Source organism: Salvia splendens, unplaced genomic scaffold (assembly GCF_004379255.2).
Source record: "Salvia splendens isolate huo1 unplaced genomic scaffold, SspV2 ctg59, whole genome shotgun sequence".
Taxonomy (NCBI): Eukaryota; Viridiplantae; Streptophyta; class Magnoliopsida; order Lamiales; family Lamiaceae; genus Salvia; species Salvia splendens.
Genome location: NW_024599250.1, coordinates 18,910 through 31,127, shown reverse-complemented (window position 1 = coordinate 31,127; position 12,218 = coordinate 18,910). Strand labels below are relative to the sequence as shown.

At 38.1% G+C, this 12,218-nt stretch overlaps 1 protein-coding gene and 1 pseudogene across 1 annotated transcript; both read left to right on the top strand.

The window, feature by feature from the left end:
- Positions 1-626: 626 nt before the first annotated feature.
- On the top strand, positions 627-4,820 carry LOC121790694 (annotated as a pseudogene).
- Positions 4,821-5,684: 864 nt separating this feature from the next.
- Positions 5,685-9,843, top strand: LOC121790695 (alkaline/neutral invertase A, mitochondrial-like). Its single transcript, XM_042188837.1, has 6 exons — positions 5,685-6,541; positions 7,510-7,669; positions 7,894-8,105; positions 8,471-8,964; positions 9,068-9,116; positions 9,226-9,843. Exons 1-6 carry the CDS (start codon positions 6,044-6,046, stop codon positions 9,550-9,552), a joined length of 1,740 nt encoding a protein of 579 aa, XP_042044771.1. The 5' UTR covers positions 5,685-6,043; the 3' UTR covers positions 9,553-9,843.
- Positions 9,844-12,218: the final 2,375 nt, after the last annotated feature.

The window sequence follows — 12,218 nt, the reverse complement described above, 5'->3', positions numbered from 1 at the left end:
CCTCCCAAATCAATTAACTTCTTTTTTTCAGGCAGAGTGGACCAAAGAAGTTCTAAAAACTCCCCCTTGACAGGATTATCAATTTGAGACCCATACACCATGATTCCCCAATGCATCAAAGCCTTATAACTGAAGCCTTTCAAAATCAACAGAAAATGACACCCTAGGATTCCGATCTTGCCATGGCGGGATTGAAACTGACCGCAACAAGAAATGCAGCTTAAAAGACAAGTTAAATTAACCTATTCATGCTACAGCATTATAACCTAATTAGTCGTAACAACAATCACAATATTCATCATCCACAATCCCCTACTTGAAAATTTACATAACAATTGAATACTTAAAAACCGACAGAATAATGGTAAAGAAATCAACTTACTGGATTAAGATCCATGCTTTGGGGATTTACGATTTGCAAGATCTCCTTCAATTTCGACTCTTGAGATGGGTGTTTTTGATAGGCGTGCGTTGATGTTTAGTCCAGTTCAACAAATTCCGAAATACGGAGCTTTGGGATTTGGGTGGTTTCTAATCATAATTTGGCCCCAATAGTTATGAGATATGTCAAATAAACCCCTAAGTTCTTTGTATTTATGAATTCAACCACCCTTTTATTAAGAATGATAATTTGAGCTTGAGTTTAAAACGGATTGGATCAGAAAATCAAATGCTCTACAAAATTTAGGAACAAATTCGAGGAAACATGCTGCAGTGTATTTTTGTTCTGTCAGATTCCGGGTATGATCTCTAATCATTCATTTCCCAACCCAACTATTTTCATGGTATATGCGTCAATTAATCGTGGTGTGATCAGATTTGAGGGGTTACATTTTACATATTCAGCTATCAGAATTGAGAATCAATATTTACTGGCAGAAATAAATTGTTGAAAAGTTTATTAGATTTAATATTCCTGGCATTATTAAGTTGTTGAAAATCACTATGTACTGGCAATATTCCAGCTTTGAGAAATTGTTTATGGAATTTCTGTTTCAACTGATATTGGTTCACCAGTCTTCAGCAATAGAAGTTTGCAGCATAGTAGTATTTTTTCGTAAATTTGAAGAATGGGATTTCTCTTTTGGTAACTGAATTACTGAAAGAATAAGTGAGTAGACTGATGATTGATATTATCTGAAATTTCAGGGAAGTGTTGCTTGAGAAACAGCTTACTGGTCACAGGGTTGACCGTGCCATATGTGATTGGTTCTGGAACCAAATACTTACTCAAGGTGATTCTTTGAAGGTATCCCCAGCTGCAATCATTGTGATGCGATTCAATTCTGCATGAATATCTGTTCACTAGATCTGTGTGTCGTTAACTTGATGCCTATTTTAGTTTTAAGTCTATTACTATGTGTTTTTCTTTCCCTTGTGATATTATAGCTTGTACCTGTTATTTCTTCACCCACCCACTACCTATTTCAAGTGGTTCGTGAGGGGATCACCTTCTTGGCGTGCACCCAAGTTGAGATGCCACCTTTGATGGCAATTGAGGTGGGTACCATAGGTCCTGCTTCTTTTATTTAACTACAGTCAGATCTTTCAGTTCTACAAAGGGAAATGTGGTTTCACTAACTCCTCTTCCAAAACTCGAACTGGTATTTGCAATATAAATTCCTTGAAGGATTGAGTTAAATAATTAAAATGCATGTCACCAACTAAAGCTCTCACTATCATTTTGTGTGCTTGAATATAAAATGCATGTCTTAGACTCTTAGGCCAACTAAATGTATGAGGAATTGTTATTAGAAAGCCTACATTTCAAAAACCATTGAAAGCTTAAATTATAATTTCAATTAAGCACAAGGATCATCACTTGCAAGTGCCATGTGAAATCATTGTTTTGGTTGTTGCTCTGTATTTTTTATACCACTCTATCTTCATGGTTCCATTGTTGATACTCTTAAAAAATGAAAATAAAACTTTTCTTACATGGCACAACCATCTTAACGGGAATGATATTGGAATTATTCGATTTAGCAAGAGAGTTTATTGTACATATGGCTATGTGCATTGTGTTAGTACTCCATGCATTAAAACAGTGATAGTAGGGATGTCATAGAATTATTTGATGCCACAGAGAGTTACAGATATGGTACATATCATCAGTAGAAAAGATGTATCGAGCATGTATTCAGGCATGCAAGCATGCACTGCAGAAACAGAACACGTGTATCTAAAAAATAAGTCTCTTATCTTATACTGCCACACCATGAAATGTATAGTATGGATTTTCAGTATAGATTGAGCAGATGTTATTAAACACTTGACCGTGTGATTTCTAGTTCCTTTGCAGGGTGGCTGATGTTCTTTCAAATTATTTGGATGGCTTGAATGAAGATCTGATTAAGGATAACTTTGTTATTGTTTATGAGGTATCTATATTCTGTGATTTTGCAAGATGGTTATATTTAAGATAACTGGTGTATCATGTATGCACACATAATAACACTGTCCGAAAATTTGTTATTAACATTAGGGTGGTGCTTTGTATATTCCATATGCATATTCATCTATTTGGTTGGTCTAATATACTATATGGTTTATAAGTTGGACCGTACAGTGATGTGACAGGAAATATTGTAAAGAATCTGTTGCAATATTTTTTGGGGATTGGTCCTGAATATTATGGATTCGGTGTGTGTTACTATGAAGGAGCATTTATTGCTGTAAGTTCTTAAATGGATAGTCAGAATTTTTTACAAAAGAAGTTTCACTGGCTTGGGTTAGACAATAGATACAAGGGACACATGTTGATAAAACACTATTTATCTACATGAGCAATTGTTTTATTGCTATAAAATAATGGGCCATTTGTCAATGTATTGCACTATGTTTTTGCATTTATAATTCATGTGATATCCTTCTAAGCTATTTTAAAACCCTAAGATGATTGAACTAAATGCTTTGCAGCTGCTGGATGAGATGATAGACAATGGCTTCCCTCTAACAACTGAACCTAATATCCTAAGGAAATGATAGCTCCTCCAAACATTGTTAGTAAGGTTTTGAGTGTTGTTACTGGTAATACGTCCAATGTGAGCAATACACTTCCAGGGGCAACTGCTTCTTATGTTCCATGGAGAAAAACAGACCTTAAGCATGCCACCAATGAAGTTTATGTTGATTTAGTGGAAGAAATGGATGCTACCATAAACAGGTGCTTGAAATACCTATTACCTAGAAACTTATGTGTACCTCTCTTTGCATTTATTTCTGAAATTTGATTTCGTACAAAATTCTGCTCAATATCGCAATCTAATACCACATATTTGGCTCTACTCTTTGTGGTCTGGTATTCTGGGTAAAAAAGCGCCAAATCAAGTTTCAAACATAAATGTTACAGATACCAATGCTAAGGTTGTGGTATGCACCTTGCATTTACTAAATTACATCAATCACTATATTTCTCAAAACAATTTATTCTTTATAGGGACTTTATTCACAATCTTCTAACTGCTGAAGCTTGGCCTAGCTTTAACTTTAATTCTGTCATTCACTCGTCTCCTACTTCAAAAAATTATGAGAGCATTTATTTTGTAAGAGACGTTGTGGGGGTTGGGTAGAAGACTAGCCCTGGTAACTTCTTAAAGATTAAATTGTTGAGCATTACTGAATTTTCTTTCAGATTGTATTGTTTTTCAAATTATATTTGCTGGATGTTCTTGATCGATACATACACAGATGTTGAATGTTTATTTTATCTGTTTATTCTATCACACTCTGATTACTCTAACCTTCTCATCTTTCTGCTTAGAGATGGGAATCTGGTGAAATGCGAGATATATGGTGAAGTTCAAGTAAATTCAAATTTGTCAGGTCTCCCTGATCTCACTCTGTCGTTTGCGAACCCTTCAATTTTTAATGACGTGAGATTTCACCCTTGTGTTAGACTTCGGCCATGGGAATTAAACCAGAATTTATCCTTTGTGCCACCTGATGGACAATTTAAGCTCATGAGTTACAGGTTTGCAGAGTCTCAGTGTCCTCGTGTATTTTGTATGCAAACTTTACACTATACTTTAAATACACATTGTTACCTTTCAGGGTAAAGAAGTTGAAGAGTACTCCGATATATGTGAAGCCACAATTCACTTCAGATTCAGGGACATGTCGTATAAGTGTTTTGGTTGGAATTCGGAATGATCCTGGAAAGCCAATTGACAATATTACAGTTGAATTCCGACTACCACCTTGCGTCACGGCATCCGATCTTTCTCCAAATTATGGATCTGTAAATGTTCTTGCTGACAAGGTATGGGTTCTCCAGTAGTGAATGTCATCCTAGTTATCTGACCATTATATTGAAGACACCAACTGAACATACAAATGTTTCCCACATTCAGTTGAATACTAGTATGAATTTGGGATTTTTGTGGTACTTGAAGTAGTTTATATTGGATTGCTAATATTGCTTCACTTGGCATCGCCTGTTTCTGCAGACCTGCTCCTGGACAATCGGGCGGATGCCAAAAGATAAAGCTCCTTCTATGTCCGGAACCTTAGTGCTTGAAACAGGTATGGAGCGGCTTCATGTATTTCCCACTTTCCAAGTTGCTTTCCGGATCATGGGAGTCGCTCTCTCTGGCTTAAAAATCGATAAGCTGGACCTGAAGAATCCACTTTCTCGTCCGCATAAAGGTTTTCGGGCTCTCACAAGGGGAGGTGAGTTTCAAGTGAGATCATGATTTCTCGACGCAATAAAAGTGTGACTCTTCAGTGTTTCTGTTGTACATTTATATATCAGAGTGCCTTTGTGTTATGTGTAGCGTTTTAACCATAAGTGATTTGGATAGTAATGATTTTTTGATATTTTTTTTTGTTGCAAATATTAGTTCACACTTAGATGGGAATTGATATCTGATTCTAATCTGTTTCTGGAGTTGATTTTCTGTGATTTGGATGTTAGCAAGAGATAAGATACTAAGGTGAGGTGGAAGAGAGGGATGGTTAAATGGAATTTTGTTTTTGTTTTTTTGTTTCTTTCAAAAAATTTCATATTAAAACAGGGATTGCTATATCATTTTCTATTTCAGCAACTCAGATTCGATTTGGATAGGATTTCTACGCAAATCACACAAAAAAAAATAAGATCACGTGTAAAATATAAAGTATCCAATTTTTTTTTTAATATTTACGCATTAATATTCTAAAAACAGAATAAACATAACTAATTGTTGGTCGAAGCGGTAATTCAGTTATGATGCTGAATCGTAATGCATTTATACTTTAAAAACATAATTTGAAATGTGTTAGTATCACTTAAGAGTAATATTATTACAAATAATGTCTTAATGAACTTAATTTATTTTAAGATTATTATATTTTCTTATATAACTTGGGTCAATATTGCTTACCTGTATACGACCCCCTTAAAATTGTTGTTTCGTTTGAATGAAATCTGATACTGTGAATACATAGTAGATATAGTTATTTTTGTTGTTTGAATAAATACAATGCGAAAATTGAGAATAAAAGTGAAATTCTATTTCTTTAGGAGTATTTTATTACTAGTTCCGTCCTAAAAATTATTTTGATAATAAAGACATTAATGCAAAATTGAAAATGTAAAAAAATACAGATTTAAAGTAATGGAATAGTGCAGTAAATTAAAGAATATGAACGCGGCCGCTAAGTCGCCAATAAAAAATTCCCACGTGTCCAAGAATCTAACATTGGCTTCCCTATTCATTTCTGAATCCTCTTCTCCGCTAAATCTTCCCTTCTTCCCATTTCTGCAATCCATTTTTCACTTCGGATTAACTAAATCTTCGCTCCTCAAAACCCCACTGATCTTCCTCACAACTCAAATTGAGATTTCCTAAATTTTGTTTTGATCGAATGAAATGACCGCTATATTCAAATTCACCAACATGAAGCCATGTTGTAGAATCCTGTTGCCCTCCAAAAACACCCTTTTTCTGCCCAGGTCCTCTAATTTCTTACCCAATCCCAATTATTGCTCCGCTTTCCAATTGCATACCTCTGCGCCCAGTTCTTTCGGCTTGAAAGCCATTCTAGGTCGGACGAACTCGGCATGGGCCAATCGAGAATCTTCTCCAGCTCCCGCCATTTCAATTTCAGCAATAGGTCGAGGACCCCTTTTTTGGTCGCCAGAGATGCGCCGGATTTGAGGAATTTCTCAGCGTCGGTGGAGAGCCGCGCCAACGACAAGAATTTCGACAGAATTTACGTGCAGGGCGGCATCAATGTGAAGCCGCTGCAAGAGGAGAAAATCAGTGCGGATGAGAGGGTTGAGGGTGGGGTAAATGTGCGGAAGAGTGAATGGTCGAGGGAGGTGGGGAAGGAGGAGTCTGAGATGGAGAAGGAGGCGTGGAAGCTACTGAGGAACGCCGTCGTCACGTATTGCGGGAGCCCTGTGGGCACTGTGGCGGCGAATGATCCCAATGACAAAACGCCGCTTAACTACGATCAGGTGTTTATAAGGGATTTCGTCCCTTCCGCCTTCGCCTTTCTGCTCAAGGGTGAGGGAGAGATCGTCAGGAACTTCTTGCTTCACACCCTGCAGCTGCAGGTAGTCTGCTCTCTCACTTCTTTTGATAGTGTGTTTTCTTTTTGTTGAGTATGTCTAGTTTTGTGCTCGCTTCGTGTTTTGGACATCGACATTGGAGCATCGGGACTTACTATGTATAGATCGATGAATTCTAGATTAATTAGATTCTTCATTTTGAATAATTAGGAAGATTTATGTAATGATCGAACTCAATGTTTATGTATGGAGAAGGAAAAAGGACAAAAATTAGGAAGGTTTTTGAAACGCTATAACAATTTGGAACCTCCTTTTCTCAATTTAGCAGCTTTAGTCAAGGTCGAGGAATCTGTTGTAGTCATGGTCGAATGATAAAACGTCAGTCTTATGAAATTCACATGGCCTGGGAATAAATTGTGAGAAGTTCAAGAACTTAAAGCATTATAAACTTTATGTGAAACCCATATACGAAACTTCAGTTTAATCTCTATTGCTTTAGTTGGAGAAGATTGACCACTTCAAGATGTTTTTTAACAATGCATAATGCTATTGTATCAAATTAATATCCACTGCAAGATTCCATATTCCACGTGGTGGTGCTGTTTAGGGAGGCCTTAGGAGTGACATTTTAATACTATCTACTGCAAGATTCAGGAAATAAAAACGTAAGTGACCGAAGCCTTAAACTTTGTTGCATATTATCAAGCAAGTAAAATAAAAATATCTTTAATGATAGCATTGATAAGCTTGATCGTTAGAGTTGTTTTAACGGTTGGATTGGGATTTTGATTACTCAGTGCATCTTCTATGTAACTCAGAATTTGCTCACAATTTTTATTATTCTATTTAATTTAAGGATGTACTCAATTTCTGATGTAAATGACATAAACAGATGATAAATTTCAACTCACTATTTTAGCTGTTAAATGCATGTTCCTTCTCTTTCCTTGTTTTGTATGAATCCGTAATTAATGTTGATGTGGCTACTTGATTCATGCTGCTTCATTTTCAAGAGTTGGGAGAAAACGGTGGATTGCTATAGTCCTGGACAAGGATTAATGCCAGCAAGTTTTAAAGTTAGATCTGTTGCTCTAGATGATAATAAGTTTGAAGAAGTTCTTGATCCAGATTTTGGGGAATCGGCTATTGGCCGTGTAGCTCCTGTAGATTCTGGTATGCAAGTTGTTACTTCATTAGCTACAGTGTCACTGCTTGGCAATATTGTTTCTTTTTTCTTCTCTGATTACTTCTCTCATTGCACTCTTTCGATATTGGAGTTACAACTGTTTAACAGTAAACGCCTAGTCGATGCTTGATACATTTAAGCCATCAAAATTTAATAGCTTCATTTTTTCTTTTCATTTCTGTGATGTTGCAATTGTTTATCATTTAACTAGGACTCTGGTGGATTATCTTACTGCGGGCTTATGGGAAGCTTACCGGGGACTACGGATTGCAGGAAAGAGTGGACGTTCAGACAGGGATAAAACTTATTCTAAATCTCTGTTTGTCAGATGGTTTCGACATGTTTCCCACTTTACTTGTTACAGATGGTTCCTGTATGATAGATCGACGGATGGGTATTCATGGTCATCCATTGGAGATTCAAGTAAGTTTGCTGCATATCCTTGTAGGAAAGGTTTGTTTCTTATCAGATTTTAGAATTTGAAAAATAAACTTCAAACAACTTTTTGGTTGTTACCACTTCTAACAATATTTGTGAACCTTTTATTTTTAATATTTTCATTTTCATTTTTATTTATTTTTTCTTTATGAGCTCCATAGTTTCTAGTTTATATGGTGGAAATGCGAAGTTAGTAATAGGATTCATACATGTTCTGATGACATTTAATAAAGATGAATTGCAACTCTCTTAGAGCTTCATGTTTTTGTGCAAGTAAGCAGTTCCAATTTGTACTGCAGGTCAAATTTATTCAAGTCTCGTGAATGACTCCTTTTTATTCTATTTTTCAGTCCTTATTTTACTCAGCACTTCGCTGCTCTCGTGAGATGCTTGCATTAGACGAGGGATCCAAGAATTTGGTGAGGGCTATCAACAATAGACTCAGTGCGTTGTCGTTTCACATAAGGGAATATTATTGGGTTGATATGAAGAAAATTAATGAGATCTATCGCTATAAGACTGAGGAGTACTCCACTGAAGCCACTAACAAATTTAATATATACCCTGATCAAATTCCTCATTGGTTAATGGATTGGATTCCTGAGACAGGCGGTTATCTGATTGGCAACTTACAGCCAGCTCATATGGATTTTAGGTTCTTCACTCTCGGAAACCTCTGGTCCATTGTATCATCTCTGGGTACCCCGAGACAGAATGAGGCTGTATTAAATCTGGTAGAAGCCAAATGGGATGATCTTATCGGTCAAATGCCACTTAAAATATGTTACCCTGCTGTAGAATCAGAAGAGTGGCGAATAATCACTGGAAGCGATCCTAAGAATACGTGAGTTCCTATAATAACTTTACCAGAAAATTGCTTCGATATAGATGCAATTTTATATATCATCTCCCTTGTGGTTTTCTGAATATTAATGGACTTTCTGCAGACCTTGGTCGTATCATAACGGTGGATCCTGGCCAACACTTCTGTGGCAGGTAAGAATAACTCTTATTTGCTTCACTTGGATAATCGCTTTTGACAGAAAGTTAGTTGAAGATGTCGTTGTCTCTGTCTCATGAGATGGTGGTTTGTTTTGGTACTTAGTTCACACTGGCGTGCATGAAGATGCATAGGACGGATCTGGCGAAGAAGGCTCTGGACATAGCTGAGAAACGGCTTTCTCTGGATGGGTGGCCTGAATACTACGACACGAGGAGTGGGAAGTTTATAGGGAAGCAGGCGCGATTGTACCAGACATGGTCTATTGCAGGATACCTGACATCGAAGGTCCTGATGGAGAAGCCCGATGCAGCTGCCCTTTTGTTCTGGGAGGAAGACTACGATATCCTCGAGAACTGTATTTGCGCTATGAGCAACTCAAACCGTAAGAAGTGCTCGCGCAGGCTTGCCAAGTCTCAGATTCTGGTCTGATCTATTTCTACTTTGATTTGATTCGAAAGAACACCATACGTATACATGTATTGCTAATGTACAGACGATACGATAGTAGTTTTTCCATTTGTTATACTATGTTGATGAAGCCAAATGTTGTATACTATATATAGATATATAGCAAAGGGAAAATAGGAGAGCCCTCTTATATTTTGGAAGGGTGGGCTTTGGCCTATGAGTGTTGCGTGGATGCAACACATTGTACTACTAATAGATAGGTGAGGATTATTTTCATATTCATGAACTATTAATTTAAGTTCCATTTCTCTATGTTTGTAAAGTTGGATTTCTTTTATTAGTATAACTGCGCATTTGATTTGATCATTTCTTAATATAATTATCCGTTTGTTCTTGTACACGCAAAAACGCCTTTAGAGTAATCATCATTGTAAGGCTTGTTTGGTTAATCTGGCTATTATTTCCTCATTAGTTATCCTATTTCACCTTTTCCAGCATATTCCTTAGCAATTATTTTATATTAAGAAATTTTTGTGATCGAATTCATTCATTTATCGTGCATAATTGTACAACAAATTAAGAACTTGAATGTGGAACAGAGGAACTGAGTTCCTGTATTGTTAAATTTGTCCAAATGTTTACACACCCTTTTATATAATCAAGATATATACTATTCTGCCAACCAAAATTTTTCCATGTTTGACTTGCACTGTTTTTTTTTAAAAATAGTTTAAAAAGTTAATGAAATATAGGTCTCACTTTTATATATTAACTTTAGAGCATCCGCAGCGGCGGACGTCAGACCGGCGTGCCTGACGTTCTCCATTAGGCGAGCGACCGGCGGACGCTGACGTCGCTTGCTGACACCGGAGTTCCGTGGATTTTCAACGACGTCCGTCGGGACGTCTGTCCTGACGTCCGCCATTGCGGGTTCCCGGCGGACGTCCCGATTTTTATTAAAAAAAACTCTATATATACGGCTCGTTGAACTTCATTTCATTCGCACCACTTGTTTTAACGAGTTTCGCTCTCTCTCTCTCTCTCTACGTTTCTTTTAGTATATCCAAAATGTCTAGTGGTAGTGGTGCGGGTGTTGATGACGTACGCCAGCGAATTAAAGAAGAGTTACGGGCGGTTACATCCAGGGAGATAAATCGCTTGATACAAGCGGTCTTGTAGCAGCAGCCGGTGGTACCTCAACCCATCCATGTCGAGCTATAGTACTCCATGACCACATCGCTGCACACCGTCGGTTATATGAGGACTACTTCGCTCCGGAGCCGCGGTTTGGGGAGAACATGTTCCGGCGACATTTTAGGATGCATCGTCCGCTGTTTCTGCGTATCGTAGGCACTTTAGAGCGTCGATACGAGTATTTCAGGATGAGGGAGGATGCGGTTGGTAAACCCGGCCACACGCCCATACAGAAGTGCACTGCCACAATCAGGCAGCTGGCATACGGAGGTGCGGCCGACATGTTCGATGAGTACCTCCACATCGGCGAGATAACTGCCTGCGAATATCTGCAGTATTTTTGTGAGGGCGTTAGGGAGATATTCAGGGATAGGTATCTTTGGAAGCCTACCATCGAAGATTGCCAGGCGCTGATGGATATGCACGGGAGTCAGCACGGGTTTCCGGGAATGTTGGGCCGCATAGATTGTATGCATAGGGAGTGGAAGAACTGTCCCGCCGCCTGGAAAGGGGTGTGCACTACCAGTTTCAAGGGCAAGAATCCCACGATGATCCTTGAAGCAGTAGCTGACTACCGACTGTGGATTAGGCATGCGTATTTTGGAGTAGTCGGGTCGAACAACAACATCAACATCAACATCAAAGCTCCCCAAAAAATAACATTAGTTAGGAATTAGGATACCCAACTGGTTTTCTGATCAGTATTCCAAGATTAATGCTTTAATCTTTTCTTTAAAAAGTATGTGTCAACCTGTACATGCATGCTTCGTGTTGTCATATTGCATTGGATTCTTCGTGATATGAATAGTGACTATGTTGTCACAAAACTGAGGGTGAGTTTTCATATTGAGATTGAGTATCATTAACTTGTTTCTTAGTTCTGCACTTGAAATGTTACATTCCTTTTACTTTTCGCGAGACAAATCATGCTCGGCTGGTAGCCTTAGATTAGCATATTTTGTCCAAAAATAAAATGAGTTCTTCCTAGCAGGCCCGTCCCTTGGCCCGTGCGGCCTGTGCGACCGCATAGGGCCCCCAATTTTCAGGGGCCTCTGAAATATTTCAGCCCATATACATGTGTTCCTATTTTTTCAGCCCAACAAAGCTATTTCTCTTGTATAGCAACGCCCAGGCCTTTTTCTAGCACCGTGACTCCAATTCTGATCGGTTTCTTTTCCCGATCGTAGACCTGGGAGCGCCTGTTCGTGTTCGGTGTTCCTCATCGACAAACGCCGCAACAGGGACCAGCTCACCAGAGCCATCGTTGATCGCTTCTGCAGCGCCTGCCATCGTCGGCCATTGCGATTGGGAGCAGCGCAAACGCATCAATTTGTCTTTTTTCTATAGTATATTTCTTTAAAATTCATTGTTTTTTTCTTTAATTATCATATAGCTTTAAAATGCATTGTCTTTTTTTCTATAGTGGTAGGCCTCATTTTAGATTTTTGCACAGGGTCTCTGATTTTGTCGGGACGGCCCTGCTTCCTAGTATA